This window comes from Mustelus asterias, chromosome 5, assembly GCF_964213995.1.
Source record: "Mustelus asterias chromosome 5, sMusAst1.hap1.1, whole genome shotgun sequence".
NCBI lineage: Eukaryota > Metazoa > Chordata > Chondrichthyes > Carcharhiniformes > Triakidae > Mustelus > Mustelus asterias.
In genome coordinates this window covers 50,553,427-50,571,011 of record NC_135805.1, presented here as the reverse complement: position 1 = coordinate 50,571,011, position 17,585 = coordinate 50,553,427, and the positions used below count along the sequence as shown (strand labels likewise).

General features: G+C 44.4%; 1 protein-coding gene across 1 annotated transcript in view; it reads right to left on the bottom strand.

Annotated features, from left to right (window-relative positions):
- The window catches only part of LOC144493522 (3',5'-cyclic-AMP phosphodiesterase 7B-like), a 139,281-nt gene that overhangs the window by 96,980 nt on the left and 24,716 nt on the right, over positions 1 to 17,585 (bottom strand). The window contains exon 2 of the mRNA XM_078212569.1: positions 8,961 to 9,021. Within this exon, the coding sequence (XP_078068695.1) occupies positions 8,961 to 9,021 (61 nt within the window). The remainder of the gene's footprint in view (positions 1 to 8,960; positions 9,022 to 17,585) is intronic.

Here is a 17,585-nt window from a genome sequence, read left to right as displayed (position 1 = left end):
GTCTCTTTAAGCAGCGTTTGATTAACCTATAACCTACCCACGAGTCCTGGTGCTCATGATCTCACTTTCCATTCCTCCCTTCAAAGTGGAATAAGGATAAATTAGCATGTAGTCTGTCTGGCAATCTGCCTCATATCAAAGAGCAGCTGCAGTATCAGTCATCATTCACAGCTCAGCTCTGCTCCTCACCTACGCATGTGCTGACTTGTGCGCAATTTTATTCAGCACGCAACATAGAATATGCAACCCTCTCCAAATTTTTAGTATATTTAAATGTTTTCAAGACACTTCAGTTTTGTTTTCGACAGAAACGTACCTTTCATACAATGTATTTCCCTATGCAATATATTTCCATATCTCTGCACTATACATTTTATATGTTAAGAGAAAGCTGCTCAGAATCCTCTTTGAATGACTCTTCCACAGAAGCTTCCTTCCAAACAAGCAGATACGTTTCATTCACACCGAACAATGGTGCTTCAGGAAAAGGAATGCGAAAGATGCATTTCCATTTATCTCAATTAATAGCGGGTGAGAGTTGTCATCTGCAAAGCTCACACAAAACGAAAAGACAAATGGACATGGTGGGAGAAATCCAACTCATTTTGCAGCTGAGAAATAGGCAGCCCGGAGTGGAAAAGCAGGGGAACCCCTCAATCACTCGACTCATGCTCAATGACTGATGTCACGTTCAGGCAGACTATAAAACCAGACAGCCCGGGTTACTTATAATCGCCCAGTTGATTTCTGTCGGGCTCTTGCCCCATGAAATGAATGTGAAACTTACCTCTTCAGCTCCACCGCCAGTGAAACTAGTCAAAAGGTGCACAGCAACGGGGATCCAATGTAGATCACAAGGACTTGCATCTTCAAAGGAGTCTCGAGATTGGGTTGGCAAGCACTGTAGCTACTCAGGGCTAGGTACCTTTGAAACTACACTGAAATACGATTCTTCAGTATTTTACCCAAACAACAAAATAATGGAATGTCTCCCATCATTCAAGTATAATTGTCCATGAATTTACTGCAGCAAAATCACAATTGGCTGGGTCTTAGCTCGGACGCCAGGCGGGAGAGGGGTGACTGCTTAAGTTTCCCCAGCCCAATTCAACAGCAGGATCGGAGTAATTTTTGTTTTCTCTGTTTCCCGGTGATAGTCAGCTAGATTGTGAGGCTGCCTGATATTCGGGAGGGGCTTTTGGCACCCGCGGGTTAGGGAGAAGGAAGAGAGGGATCGGAGACCGCAGAGGAGAGATGCACACACGGCTGGACATACCATCATGGCTGCAGATCTTATGCACTGGCACTAACAATGAACACAGTAAGAAGTCTCACAACACCAGGTTAAAGTCCAACAGCTTTATCCACATCATGACTAACAATGAAGTCAACTATTTAAAGATATAAAAATCCCATGTTTGATTCCTGTTTTGGAGCTGAACTCAACAGAAAGCAGGAATAGGGAGTGTCGCAATTTGCCTCAATATCCTTGGTAACCAACAGGCACAGACGTTTCTACGCTCCTGCCAACCCAGTTCGCAAAACAAACCTACTGCTGGACAATACAATGATTAATGGAGCTAGTGCTGAGCTCGCAGCAAACTGCCTCTTAAAGTCATCCACATTCCTCCTTATCTTTGACAATACTCCAGGAGTGGTCTAATCAAGGCCCTGTACAGCTGCAGTAAGACATCCTTGCTCCTGTACTCAAGTCCTTTGGCAATGAAGGCCAACTTACCATTTGCCTTCCTGACTGCTTGTTTTTGCCTACCACATGCTTGTTTTAAGTGACTGGTGTACTAAGACACTCGGGTCCCTCTGTACGACAACATTTCCCAATCTATCACCATTTAAATGATACACAGCCATTTTGCTTCTCCATCCAAAGTGGATAACAATAGGGGAGTTCATACGCCAATGACAATAACTCCCCTATTGAGCAAGATTATTACAATGCATGTTTGCTGTGGCCTAAGCATGGTCAATCCACCTAACTTCATATCTTCGGACTGTGGGAGGAAACCGGAGCACCCGGAGGAAATGCACGCAGACGTGGGGAGAATGTGCAAACTCCACACCAACAGTCACCTAAGGCCGGAATTGAACCCGGGTCCCTGGCGCTGTGAGGCAGCAGTGGTAACCACTGTGCCACCCATTCCGGGCAGTAATGTGAGCAGCTGGTGCTGCATTGCCCTCATCACCGTTTTCCTCCTTATTCCACATTTGCTCTTGGTTTTTCAGCTTTCTTCTGCCCCTCATTATCTGCTTTTACTTTGGCAGCTGAAGAACATGGTTATTTTGCAACAGCACCATCTACAGTTCTGGAAGAGTGCAGGTTCCAACATTAAATTTTTTTAAAACTACAAACAATTGAAATAAAAGCAGAAAGTGCTAGGAATGATACAAGGGTATTTACTTTGCTTAATGTCTTCATTCTGTGATCCTGATTCCCATGTGACAGATCCTTTCCACCTTGACCTTTCTGCCTTCAGTCTCCTGCCCCAAACATGCTCACCATAATTTTTTACAAAAAAGTATTTCATCTTTCTTCTAATATGCTGCAGTCCTCTGGTCAGAATGTTAATTCCAAAGACTTTATCTGCCTTCCCATTCTCTTGCTCTCTGTCTATTTCACTCTTCAATTTTAACAATCTTCACGGTAGATTTTGACTTCCTTAATTTGCCTGTGATTAACAGGTTATTAACATTCTTCAAAACAGGGTCAGCACCCTTAGTGGCCTGTTAACGGCAGTGATGCCACCAGTTCCATTTTGAACGGGACTGAACACCAGCTGACCAAAGCTCTTGTCTGTTTCAGACATGATATAATGTGGCAATTAGGATCTTCTGCTATGGATTGGCCCCAGACTGCCTGATCAAGCCTACACAGTACAGGCGCTGCCCAGGTGATCAAACCACAGAGCCCTGCTATAGGTGTGTACAGATTCACCTTTGTGAATTGCAAGACAACTCTGCAGAGATACAGAATCATAGAATCCCTACAGTGCAGAAGGAGGCCACTCAGCGTATCGAGTCAGCACTGACCACAATCCTATCCAGGCCCTATCCCCATAACCCCATGCTAGCTAGTCATGCCACCCTAGCTAGTCCCCCTAACACTAAGGAGCGATTTAGCATGGCCAATCCATCTAACCCGCATATCTTTGGACTGTGGGAGGAAACTGGAGCACTCGGAGGAAACTCATGTAGACACGGGGAGAATGTGCAAACTCAACACAGACAGTGACCCAAGCCGGGAATCGAACCTGGGGCTGTGAGGTAGTAGTGCTAACCACTGTGTCACTGGGCCGCCCCAGAAGAATAACCTGAGCCAATGTCACCCTGAAGCCTCCACACTACATGACCGCCCAGCCCCATTTTGAGGCCTTAGTCTGGCAAGCTGCGCTACCATGCCTGCTTGGTCTCCTGCGCCTCACCTAGTTGTGAGACTTAAAATGAGATCAGGGCTTCAGAATTCTCAAGGTTTCTTTGCCGATAATATGGGCATCCGGAACGTGCACGTTAAAGCCTAAGAAATCTAAAATTGAGATTCCTATAATTGTATTTTCTTGTATAAATACTATTCAGTCGTTTCAAAATTAAATTTTCATGCACAGTAAGTTAAAGATGGAATATGATACAGGTCAGTATTTTATTTGGGTTCAGCTGCAAGTACAAACTTATGTGTACATGTACAGTGTGAGAATTGGAATAAATTCATAAATTTACATGAGCTATAGTTTTGCCTGGAGGTAGAGGTTTGTTAATGAGTGGTACAGGGTTTTGGCAGAGGTTCCACAGAATTGAAATAAAAGATTAAGGGCATTTGGACACAGTGAAAAGCAGGTGAAAGTCACCGATGGCCATTTTCACACTGTGGCTCACTCTTTTTGCATCAAAATCAGTATTCTGACATAGGAAGGAACATAGAGCGGGATCTTGAGCCCACTCTCTCCGTCGACGGGAGTTCAAGAACTGGCCAAACCCAGAAATCATGAATCTCACACGGCCAAAGCACGATATCTGATCTTTACTGTCCCTCACCAGGTTCACATTTTAACACATTAACATACATTTGAATATAATTAACCACTCCTATTGTTAGAATGTAACCAGTGACAACTTTGTATTGGATGTAATATGATCAATGGGAACATGATGTAAGGGTCAGCTGACCCAGTAAACCATGGAACCCAATTACAGAGTGATGTAATAGTCAGCCGACCAGCTGATTCACTATAAATAAGGAACTATGTAGAATTGTGGGGAGCTTGGAGTGGCCCAGGGCGAGGCCCCAAGTTTGGAATAATGATGTTTCTTTATTAAACCCTTTCTTTGATTTATAAGTTGGAGTAAGTTTTGTTGTATTTTGTTAGCTGCATTTTGGAGAGTTCCTTCTGAAGAAACACCTGTCACCATATATTCCTCCTAGGTATATTTTCAAACCTCACTGACATGATGTCACGTTGGCGAGGTTTACAACAGGTTTATCCAGAGGTGAACCTGTCGTGGGGATCCTGCTGGGGACATAAAGGTGAGTAAATACCCCTGGGGAGATAGACATGGCCAGGCAGCGAAAATAAATACCAACCTGGCATTGACTGTTTAGTCTGTTTTTGGGACGAGGGGGGTGGGAATGTTGACTCTGATCGCGTAGGGGCACAGGGAGAGGTGCCTCCTCTGATCATGGTGGAGTGGAAAAGGGGGGTGGGGGGTAGATCTCCATGGGTGGGGGGGGGGGGGGTAGGTTATTTTTTTCCTCTGATCGGAGCACCCTTTAAAAACGGCCCCGCGATCTCAGTGCAGCCGGGTTTTACCAGCATGTTTAGGCCCTGCCCCTCTACAGCGTGAAACACATCCCCCTGTTTTTTTGACAAAGTGTCAGAAGAGCTGGAGAGAAAATCGGCCTGTTTCTCTGGAGTGGGCCATTCGGCCCTTCGAACCTGTTCTGCCATTCAATATGATCATGGCTGACCCTCAATCTCAATGCCACACTCCTGTTTTCTCCCGATTGCCCTTGTTGCCATTAAAATCTAAAACATTATCTGTCTCTTGAAGATATTCAGTGATTTGGCCTCCACAGCCTTCTGTGGTAGAGAATTCCACAGGTTCACTTTGAATGAAGAAAATTTTCCCCCATCTCAGTCATAAATGGTCTACCCGTGATCAGTTTGGATGGCGGGGGGGGGCAGAGGGCAGTGTCGGCGGGGACTATATCTCGGGCTATGGGCCCCTGTGATTGCAGGAGGGTGGGAGCTGCTTCAGACAGGTGCACTAGCAGCTTTTCTGTTGGACCCCTGCTACTGCTAATGCGCATGTGAAGCATCAGAGGCCTGCACATGCGCACTACCTCCCTCTACAGGCTTTCAGGTGTGGTAAGTCCCACCCACAGGCTTCTGCAGTGAGCACCAGGCTTGCTGATATTTTTGCAGGCAGAGTGTGTATGGGGGGGGGGGGCTGAAAACACACCCAAAAGATGGATCTGAAACTCTCCCAGCTTCAAGTCCACCCAGCACTTAGAAAAACAAATGGTAAAATCGCCCCCCTAAGAGTTTGGTTAACAACCTGAGAGAGCAATTGTGTTTGGGTATTATGTATTGTGTTTTGTTTACTTTTGGCTTCTATACAAGTTGCAAGTTTAAGTTTATGTTATGTATTGGGGCTGAAAATCATGAGTTAATTGTGAATTCATCTCCTGACAGATATATTTAAATGGGAAAACTTGCTTCAATATAAGTAGTTTTGATTTATGTAGTGTTTTCCAGGACTAGGACCATTCCTCTCTAGGTGAATGTAGCACATAATTCAAAACCAAATAAATCCTCTTTGTGGCTGGAATAACTGAGGCTATGTGTCAAGCATTTAACAATTGTTCCTGTGCAAATGCCTGGTTGACAGGTCCAAGTAAACACACTGCATCTCTCGTTGCTTTTGCTCCACTGCACTAAGTTTCTGCAGCTCCAGCCCGACACATCTGATTTGATTTGATTTATTATTGTCACATCTGTTAGTATACATTGAAAAGTATTGTTTCTTGCGCTCTATACAGACAAAGCATACTGTTCATAGAGAAGAAAAGGAGAGAGTGCAGAATGCAGTGTTACAGTCATAGCCAGGGTGTAGGGAAAGATTAATTTAATGCGAGGTAAATCTATTCAAAAGTCTGATGGCAGCACGGAAGAAACTGTTCTTCAGTTGATTGGTACATGTCCTCAGATGTATGTATCTTTTCCCGACGGAAGAAGGTGGAAGACAGTATGTCTGGCTGTTTTTCTGAGGCAGTGGGAAGTGTAGACAGTGTCAATGGGTGGGAGGCTGGTTTGAGTGATGGACTGGGCTTCGTTCACAATCCTTTTGTAGTTTCTTGCAGTCTTGGGCAGAGCAGGAGCCATACCAAGCTGTGATACAACCAGAAAGAATGCTTTCTATGGTGCACCTGTAAAGGTTGGTGAGAGTCGTAGCGGACATGTCAAATTTCCTTAGTCTTCTGAGAAAGTAGAGACATTGGTAGGCTTTCCTAACTATAGAGTTGGCATGGGAGGGCCAGGACAGATTGTTGGTGATCTGGACACCTAAAAACATGAAGCTCTCGACCATTTCTACTTCATCCCCGTTGATGTAGACAGGGGTATGTTCTCCTCTACGATTCCTGAAGTCAATGACTATCTCCTTTGTTTTGTTGACATTGAGGGAGAGATTATTGTCGCCGCACCAGTTCACCAGATTCTCTATCTCATTCCTGTACACCATCTCATCATTATTTGACCGGCAAAACCCCCATAAACCCCACCACAAAACAGAATAAACAGGATCTGAATATCAAACATTGGCGTAAACATTAGTACAACGATTTGGGATTGTCATACTTCATTTCTTGATGCACCTTCAGTATTGACTTTCATAACAGAAACATCAGGAGACAGCACATGAGCCTGCATCATTACGCTGAATCATAGAATAGCACTCAATCCATCCAACCTGCATCGGTTCTTTCAAACAGCAATCCAATTAGCCCCATTCCGTTTCCAAACGTCTGCACTTTCTTCTCCTTCAAGCATTTATCAAATTCCCATCTGAATCTATACCATCCTACATGGCAGTGTATTCCAAATCCTAATTCATTCTAAAAAGGTTTCATCTCATGGCCAATCTGGTTCCTTTGCGGATAACCTTAAATCTGTGCCCTCTGCTCATTTACCCGTCAGCCATTGGAAACAGTTTCTCTATATTTACTCCACCTAAACCCTTCGTGATATTATGAACCCCTATCACATCTCCTCAGCCTTATCTGCTCTACGTTTACTGGCAGAGGTCCACATCAACATTTAACAAAGAGGTTTCTTAATCAATTGAAGAACATCCAGAAACATAATGACTGCTGTCACTTTCAAAGCCATGGGCTCTAATTTATTTTTGTCGAAGTTTGGTAGGAAATAGTGATAATGCTGTATATTATGCAAAATATCACACATGGCTTGCTCACCTTTTTGAACATGGGACCTAACACCACAAGCTACTTTTGTGCTTTGAGTTAAAGGTTCGATGATATAATCTTAATTCTCTGTTACTGGACTACTAACTAATCTCCTGTGGTGAATAGTATGCATTTGTGATTAGAAAATTATTGTTTTTATTTTCTTTATTTCTGAGAATATTAGCTTTAATTCAGTGAATCTCAACAAGCCTCTGGTGTCTTACCCAACTTGTCTATTGACGATTGGGCACAGTGAGTAGTCATTGCCTATTCCAGCATGGCACAACGCATTTTTATCTTTTATTCTTGGAATGCGGGCGACACAGACAAGGCAGCCTTTATTGTTCATCCCTGTACTTCCTAAGGACACAAAGTCACCAATGTGCTGGGGAAATGGAGCTAAGCGCAGGCCAAAACCAGACAAGGATGGCAAGCTTTCTTCCCTGAAGGATATTAGTGAATTAGTATTATGATGATCTGACAGAATGTCATTGGACTAGGATCTTTAGGATGGTGGGGTTTCACTCCCCACCATTGGAGGAGTAGGCGGTAAACACATACCCGCCAATACTGCCTTCCCCGCAGCTATTTAACGCTTCAGTGGGTGTTAATAGGCTGGAGGCAAGGCTTCTGCCCCTCACTCAGGAGGCTAGCCCACCTCAGAGAGCTGCCAGCCAATCTGATTCTAGCAGTGTTAAAAGCTGCAGTGGACAGAACTGGGACTAGGAGCAGCTCCCAAAAATCTCAGGAATTCAGTAGCATGTAAGTGTGGGGGTCTCAGGGAGGGGTGAGAAGACCCAGAGGTTGGGTAGAATGGATGGGGGTACTTGTGGAGAGGGCCAGAGTGGGAGGGAACACCAGCAGGGGCCAGACCTTTTGGGGGAGTGCCCAATGTTAAAAGGAGGCTGCTGGAGAAGGTAGCTTCCACCATCCCTCCAATCTGAAACTTGAGGCTGGGTGGCAAACATCCCCGAAGTGATCAACAGTTGGCCAGTTGGGAAGGAGCCCGGTGAAAAGGCCATCCAAAAGGTTTTACAGCCACCTTGCATCTATAAACCCGCTGGCCGGGGAACATAACATTTACCCGTGTTAATCTTTCTGGAGCAAGCAAGAGATTTAGTTTCAAGCCAGCTTCATGGTGAACCATGGAGGTTTCTGATGGTTAAGCCAAATGTATCTTTATCAGACACATACCGCTGTACACACACACACTTTCCAAGATGAGTACTGGGTAACTATCTAGAGCAGGAAGGCTGGCTAGTTTGTTCCTTCAATGTGACCAATAATGGAACACTGAACTGGAACAGAAATTGAAACTGATGACAGTCCCGAGTTCATCATCAGTAAACCCACGCAGACATTGGTGGCAAGATAGGGAAAGTTATATGTATACAAAAGAAAAATGAAAATGAACCAAATTCACATGAAACATTATCATTTCTACACACTGGGCTCGTAAATACCTTTCAAAAAGGATGACTCTTACCTAGCATGCGAACACATAGGGCATTCTGATCAGCATCATCAAATGAGATAGCTCCACACCTCTGAAAAGAGAAAATAAATCCTTTAGTTTAGCTCAATAGTATAGATCTTTAACTAAGGACAAGGTCCTCTTTGGGTTTTTACAAAGCACAAGGCTAATTTTCTCAAATACTGAATAGAGAGAACTCTAATTATGAAAGACTTGTTTAAAAAAAAACCCTAAAGGCTCTGTAGGTAGAGGTGTGATGGAATATGTACTTTGTAGTTTTTGAAATTGCAAGGGGGAACTGAGGCCGGGATTTTCCCGCTCAAAGTCAATGGCCATTTGGCTGCCTCCCTGAACTTTCTGTCCCGCCTGCGACAGGTCCGCCACAAAAATCCCAGCCTGGGAAAGGACACTGACCCTTGCAATTTCTAAGGAAACGAAGATTGAAACTGAGATTGGAAACCAAAACTTCTGGGGAGACTTAAACATGGTGTTAATACCTTTTGGATAATGCAATATTAAGCCAGAATAACTTTCGGCTGATGCAATAGGATACAGTCACACACTGTAGGCTAGGTACTTCAACTTTGATCTATGGTCAGGGAAAGAATGTTATGGCGAGTGAGGCAGGTATGGGAATCCAGAAGGGCACAATGGAGGAGCTTCCCTTGCAAATGTCCAACAGATTCAAGCTTCTGGCAACTTTTTCGGTTGAGAGCAGGGACTGTTGGGAAGATGAGCAAACTGACAAAGGCATTGTGGTGCATTGAGGCATTCAATGAAGTGGAATAAAATGTAGGTATATTGGTAACCAGCATTTATAGAGGACGAGGGACTGGAGATCAATGGAGTCTCAGATTGCCTAACCATCGATAATGGGGAAATATGAGCCTCCCAGCCACCTGGTAACAGAATTAAATGTCACATAACCACATGACATGCAACATACAGTCATGTCTTTGATGTCAACAGTGAGTAAAAATGAATGTATTTGTATTGTAGTAGGGGACAGTAATAGTTAGGGGGATAGATGTTCTCTGCAGTCAGGAGTGTGAGTCCTGAAGGCTGTGTGGCCTGCCTGGTGCCAGGATTAAGAACATCTCCTCAGGGCTGGAGTGGGAGGGGAAAGATCCAGTCATCACAGTCCATGTGGGAACATAGGTAGGAGTAAGAAAGAGATTACACTGAGGGACTATGAATAGCTAGGGACTAAATTAAAAAGCGGAACCATGAAACGTCTGGATTAGTAGTGAAGCTACCAACAAATTGCAGAGGGTAAATAAGATCTGGGAGTTGGATATCTGGCTCAAAGGTTGATATGGAAGAAATGGGTTTTAATTCATGAGGTACAGGGGCCAGTACTGGGGGAAGAGGGAGCTGTTCCATTGGGATGGCCATCGTCTGAATCATATAGGGACCAATGTGCCATTTGCCATTGGCTGTGGTCAGAGGTAGGGATGAAGGGAGGGAGGGAGATGGATGCGTCCAAGGGACACAGCTGGTGGGGGGGACTCCAAACTTCCATCCTCCGGGGTGAATGGTCCTGGCTGACAAAGGTTCATGCGGTTAGTCTTTCAATGCTGCCAAGGCAATGGTCTCTCTATAGAGTTTTGAGGGTCATGGAGACAATCGGAAAAGTGTCTGAGTGCAGCTTTCTGTACAAGGCTTTCATCACCCTAGTCAAAGAGCAATGTGTCTCCATATGCAGTCACGTACGAATAGCAGGAACACCCATCTCTGATTCTCCAGAAGCAGTCGCTTGGGAATGTCATGTCTATACAGAGGCCAGGTGAAGAGAATACTAATTGCCTGCTGGCTTGGAGATGGTGGGAAACCTGTAAAGGACATGCTCACTTCATGTATCACTTCAATTCTTTCATGCATACACCGAGGTGTCGATGATGCAGAATGCAGGCAACACTGCCTTGGTAATGGCTCTCACCCAGATGTGGAGGAGGGAGACCAGTTGCTGGTTGCAACAGGGCCGTGAAGATCCAGGCCTGAGCAGCAAGATGCAGTGGTTCTTCTATAAGGTCAAGAGGCTGGTGAACATTGACCACTGGAACTGGGAGCATTGACTCAATCATGGGTGGATTGCCGATGGTGCTCTGATCAAGAGATAAGTGCAGGGCAATGCTGCAGGTGCCCTCCTATATTCTGGGATTTGCTTGCACACAGATACAAGCTTCTCCAGTACGAGCTGTGGCCGTAAGGACTCTGGAGGAATAGTGTGAAACTCCTGGCTGGCAATGAGTGAATGTCTGTTCAGGTGCACTTTAAATATGGCGCCAGGACCTTTGACCCCATGAGATAATGGCAGGGCGAATGACACAAGATTTGCTGAGCTCCCCACTGATGCTGAAAAGCAGAAGATTATGCGTGTTCACCCCATTGCCCAGCCTGAATCACACTGACTTTCCTGCCCATCACCGGACTCTGTGTATCCAGAATGGAAAACTCCACCCAATGTAATCTTTTTTATTCATGCAGTCTGTGAAATTTCATGGTCCTTTATCGTAACTTTGGTGGTAAACTGGCTAAACCTCTAGAGAGCCAAATATTGGGAATCCATGTAGGTCCTGATTGTGCATGGCCTCATACCGATGCAACTTTATATGAGTAGGCCTCATAACTGACCACCTCCATGTTTGCCATCCAATTATTGCCTGCAGGCAGATGAGACAAACAGGAAGCCTAATTGGTCTGCAACAACGTATAGATGGAAGTCGTACCAGGAGAGGTGAGTGCTGCTTGAGAAGGAAGTGCAGAGGGTGTGGCCCAAAATGATGATGAAAAAGTGACCAAGCCCTGTGAGGGGCCCCAGTTCAGGAAAACTGCCTGAAGGCAGGACAGCATCAGAGTTAATTCTTTTATGAGATGTGAGCATCATTGGCAAGGCCAGACTAATTGCTCTTGAAAAAGTTGCGCTTAGCCACCTTCTTGAACTGCTGAAGCCTGTGTGGTGTGGGTCCACCCACAGTGTTGTTAGGGAGGGAGTTTTAGGATGTTAACCAAGTGACAGTGGAGGCACAGCGATCTATTTCCAAGTCAGGATGGTGTGTGGCTTGGAGGGGAACTTGCAGGTGGTGGTGCTCCCATGTATCAGCTGCCCATGTCCCTCTAGGTGGTAGAGATCACAGTTTTGGAAGGTGTTGTCAAAGGAGCCTTAGCCAGTTTAGACAAGGTTTCCCTCTACTTTCTCAAACCGCGAAGTCTGGAGAATTCGGCCCAATGCCAACAGCTGCCATAGTTATGGTGCAAGAGGGACCCATGGAATTTCAGGGCCACAACTTCCAGCCAAGATTTTCTGACCAGCATCTTTTATTATTATAACACTGACAGCAACATTTATGTGTTTTAAATCATTTATACCAGCACTGAAACATCAAACAGAAAATCCAGGCTATTGAATCAAAGAAATCTATTTGTTATCACAGTTGTAGGTTTAATGAGATAGTGCTACTAAATCACTGCAAACAGCTGTCACTGGTTACCAACGGCCATTATTTTATTAGATCCAAAGCAGGAAGGGGACTCAACCCACCCAAGGATGCTTTTTCCACAGCTAATGAGAAAAGTTCATTGCCAGAATCTGAAAAATCCCATTTAACGCACTTTCAACAGTTGCACAATTGCTTGTCGGCTGCCATTGATACTATAAAATCCAGCCCACTCCCATGAGTGAGACCGATTTTCATAACCAGGACAATAACTTACCGATTCTACATAAACGTTGCTCTGTACAATGTCAATGTGACAAAGTTGCAGTTCAACATTTTGGCTTTTTGCCAGCCTCATCATATTTACATTGTATAGAGCCACAGCATCAACTTTAATTCACTTCAAGGGTTATAGATTTCAGCTACAGAAATAACCAAGTGGAGGCCAGGTTTAGGACATAGAACAGTACAGCACAGGAACAGGCCCTTTGTGCCGAACATGACGCTTAATTAAATTAATCCCTTCTGCCTGCCCTTGGTCCATATCCCTGTATTCCTTGCATATTAATGTGCTTATCTAAACGCCCCTTTTGTATCTGCCCCTATCATCACCCCTAGCATCGCGTTCCAGATACCTGTGTAAAAGACTTGCCCCTCACATCCACTTTGAACTTTCACCTTAAGTGCATGACCCCTAGTGTTAGACATTTCAACTCTGGGGAAAAAGATTCAGCCCTATGTATGCCTCTCTCAATTTTATAGATTTCTATCAGTTCTCCCCTCAGCCTCCTATCGAAATAAAGAATGAACATTAAAAGGATGTGATGTCAGGAGGTTCTTCTGACAACCTCCTGGTGATGGTGAACGACCGAGAAGCAGATTTTTGGACCACCTGCAGATTATGCAAGGTGAAGATGTGGAAATAGAAAAAAAAAAGAAAATAAAGTAGCTTCAGGGAAAAAGAAGACGCTGCAAACAATAAAATAAAATTTAGCGCAAGTCCAACCATTAATGTAAATTGTCACGTTTTATTATTACAATTGCACAGACAACTAAAAAACTTGTTAACAATTAAAATGTACACATTTTCTTAACTGGTGACCCAGCTGAAGACACTGTGATGACATTTTCCTCCTTTCACTGACCTTAGTAAAAATATGCTAATGCACATATAAAACACTGAAGCTTGCTTTATACTCACGCTAACACTAACAACTGCTGAAGGTCCCCGGGTCGGTGGTGACGTTCACGAGGGGTCATAGGTTCAAGGTGAAGGGGGGGAGGTTTAACACAGATATCAGAAGGACATATTTTACACAGAGGGTCGTGGGGGCCTGGAATGGGTTGCCGGGCAAGGTGGTGGAGGCGGGAACGTTTAAGACTTAGCTAGACAGCTATATGAATGGAGTGGGAATGGAGGGATACAAAAGAGTGGTCTAGTTTGGACCAGGGAGCGGCGCGGGCTAATTGTGCTTTGTTTCTCGTTTCAAGGCTTCATTCTATGATCATCTTGCTGGTGCCAGTACAGAGCGAGACTGCGGATAGTTGGGAACCTGTCTCGGGGGCAGGGAATTCATATGGTGTTCATGGAAGTGGAAATGAATAGGGTTGGGAAGCATTTTCCGATCAGGGCCAGTGTGATCTCCTGGACTCGTTTCGATCGCCTCAGGGGGTCGGAGAGGAATTTCCCAGATTTTTTTCCCCCATATTGGCCCTGGGGTTTTCACTCTGGGTTTTCGCCTCTCCCTGGAGATCACATGGTCTGGAATGGGGGGGTAGGGGTGAGTTAATAGGTTGTGATGAACAAAGCATCATAGCTGTGAGGGACAGCTCGGTGGATAGGATATTAGTATGTAGATAGGCTGGAAAATTGGGCGGGGATCCTGGATTCAGGATTCAATCCTGGACCGGGGAGCGGCACGGGCTTGGAGGGCCGAAGGGCCTGTTCCTGTGCTGTATTGTTCTTTGTTCTTTGTTCTTTGTATAGTTTCAATGGTGACAGAAGGAAGCTAAGGTAATGTCTTAATTGCAGATGATAAAAAGATTGTCTTTGCACTCAAATGTTTGAAATATCCAGTAATTTGAATTAAGCAATTTGAATAACAGAGGAGACAGGATATATGCATGAAAATATATGAAATATTGATTTTCAAATCAAAACTAGGGCAAATCCAGGGGAGACAGTGGCATGGTGATAATATCACTGGACTACTATTGCAGAGGCCCAGGAAAATAACCTGGGGTCTGGGTTCAAATCCCACCTTGATGGCTGGTGGAATTTAAATTTAGTTAATAAATTTGGAGTTAAAAAGCTGAACTCTGTAATAGTGATCATGAAACCATTGTCAGTTATAAAAATTCATCTGGTTCACTTAATGTCCTTTAGGGAAGGAAATCTACCATCCTTGGCTGGTCTGGCCTACATGTGACTCCAGACCTTTCTGTGGAAAAAGCCATCTCCCAGAGATATGTGGAACCAAAGTAGGCCTTCGCCTTGAGTGCATACGATGTCAGAGGGGGGTACTTCTCTCTGCTTACAAGACCCCAAAGGTCTTTATCCCTTGACCTAGCTTTCAGCTCTGTTATTGATGATTATTTCCATGTCATGTTCACTGTTTTGTTCAAACACCCAGCATGCCCATGAGACATGGTGGCAGTGGTGGTGACACCAGTCTAAGCAAGAGTCAGTGCCATTGACAGAACATGCATGGCCCAAACCGGCAACGATCCCTGATTGGACCGACATCCTGTAAGTGTGTCTAAGCAGGAGGCTAACAGAAAAGGGTAGTGATGGTGGCATTGAACAAGCAGTCACTGCCCCTTCCCGCCCATTTGGAAGTACTGAGGACTCTTAGAGAGGCCAACATTGGAAGACATGGTGTGATAACTTTTTGAAGTACTGAGCAGCCTCAGGTCTCCTTGCCAAAGAGCAGACACTCCAGCTCAGTTCCTTCTCAGCCAGGGGGTTGATGAGACTCCCACAGACTTTGACTCTATTTGAAAAGCCTTTGATGTGTTTTTCACTTCATCTCGGAATGCCACTGCTGGCCAAAGACATTTCCATAACACATCGTCCCTACCAAATAAATCTAATGAATTTCTTCTTACTGCTTCATGCGCCTTAGCTAGTCCTTACGAACAGAAATCCATGACAGATGATTGCAATCTCACTCAATCAGGTCGGTCCAAGTATGCGTATTTGGTCTATCAGCCTCCGACGCAACAAGACATTGGCATGGACCACTCATCATTTAAGCCCAAGCGCAGTAACTCCATCTGGGCAGAAGCCCACCAAACTGACTGAAAAGGTGGGAAACCATGCAGCAGCCATCTTGAAATGTTTCTGCTGTGCTGCAAAGAGACAATACAAGACTGCCCAGCAGGGGGCACAGAGTGCCTCTGATGTGGGAGAACAGGGCATTTGAAGTGGTTCTTTTTATTTCTAATCTCCAACAAACAGCAAAAACAACAGAAGAATTGCAGCTTATGGTGCACTCAGGACACAGACCACAGACAAGTGCCACCTCAGGCTTCCTGGGAGAAGTACAAGACTTTATCAAGATTTCTGGTGGGTGACTTTAGCAGTCAAAGGATTTTGAACCCACTAGAAGCTTGATTTGGGCACTGGGGTATCCTACTGGCTGATCATTTAGCATGGCTCCACACGGTTCCTGTCCAGCCATCAAAATATTAAACTCCAAGATCCAGGGGAACTAATCTACAGTTAAAAAGTCAGCTCAAGGCCATTCTATGCCAGAAGGGCCGAGAGATCACAGAGACCTTCTATATTCTGCGTAATCCAAGTATCTCTTTACACAGCAGGAATGCGTGGATACAACTGAGCATCCGACAGAAAGTAAAAGAGATCCTTCCACCGGACAACATGACTGAATACCGCCAGGAATTTCTACCACTCTTCCAAGGAAAGGATGAGTTGAAAAACAAATATCACATTTCACTGCTCCCAGATGCCATGCCAGTCTGCTTGTTCATGCCCAGGAGGATAGCACATCCTCCACTACCCAATGTCAAAGAGGAACCTGACCGGATGTTGCATAGAGCAATCATTTCACCAGTCACATAACCAACCTGGTGGTTCTCAGGCTGATAACAATTCCCAAACCAAGCGGTCAGCTCAGGCTGTGTAGACCTCAGTCAATTCAGCACAGCAATCCAGGTGAAGTTCAGCCAATGGCGTCTATGGGTGACAGCCTGGTGATGCTTGCCAACAATGTCCAGTTGACCAAACTTAATGAAATTTCTTAAGATATTTAAATTCTTAATTATCAACTGAAATGTACACAAGATTTCATATTTTAAACAAAATATTTTACTGTACAAAAGTTAAAGCAAGTACAACTAACTGATTATATTATGTATATACTTGTACTTTCAAAACTTGAAAATTTTAACAGCACAGTCCTCAATCTACTTTGATTTCCACTCAAGAATTCCCCGATACTTTGCAGGATGTTATGGGTTTCTTCACTTCTTCTGGGACCAAACCAAGGTGTGCCACAGCTCTCAGGAATTCACTTTGATTCTACTCTAGGTTCCCACTATGCTCCAAGCTATCAGATTTTTTGAGGTCCTTCCATTAGCATTCGGCTAGCTAAACTTCCCAACTCTACTTCGAAACTTCACAATTGTAGATACCCCAGCTCCAGCATGGGCCTCAATGTATTCTTGCATAGTGATTCCAAATCAGAAAATCCCTGGTTCCTGACAGCCTGCTGCAGCTAGTTCCAGATGTTTTATAACTCCTGACCCAATCTTCAACTAATTCTGTGAGAAATCATTCCGATAAAACTCAAGTCAAAATACACCTCCCTGCAAACTATCCTAACAGCAACATGGCAGACCTGGGATCCCCGGATAGAGATTTAAATGAACTACCTCTAATTCCCATACCTCCACTTTATTATGGAAAATCATAGGAATAGTTTAAATTACTGAATGAGACAGCTGTACACATCCCATCTCTATCACGAATCTCACAGAGGCAGTCCATTATTTGGTTTCCAATACTACCCACACTGATGCGCTAAACAGACATAGGCTACCTTTTCATCTGAGATCACATTAGGTTTGTTTACCCACTTCTCATATCAGGTGTTTTAATTTATCTTGCATATAAAGCTTCCAATTCCCAAACTAAAAGTTATACCCCTCGAGCATAATAAAATTAGACATTCGTAAA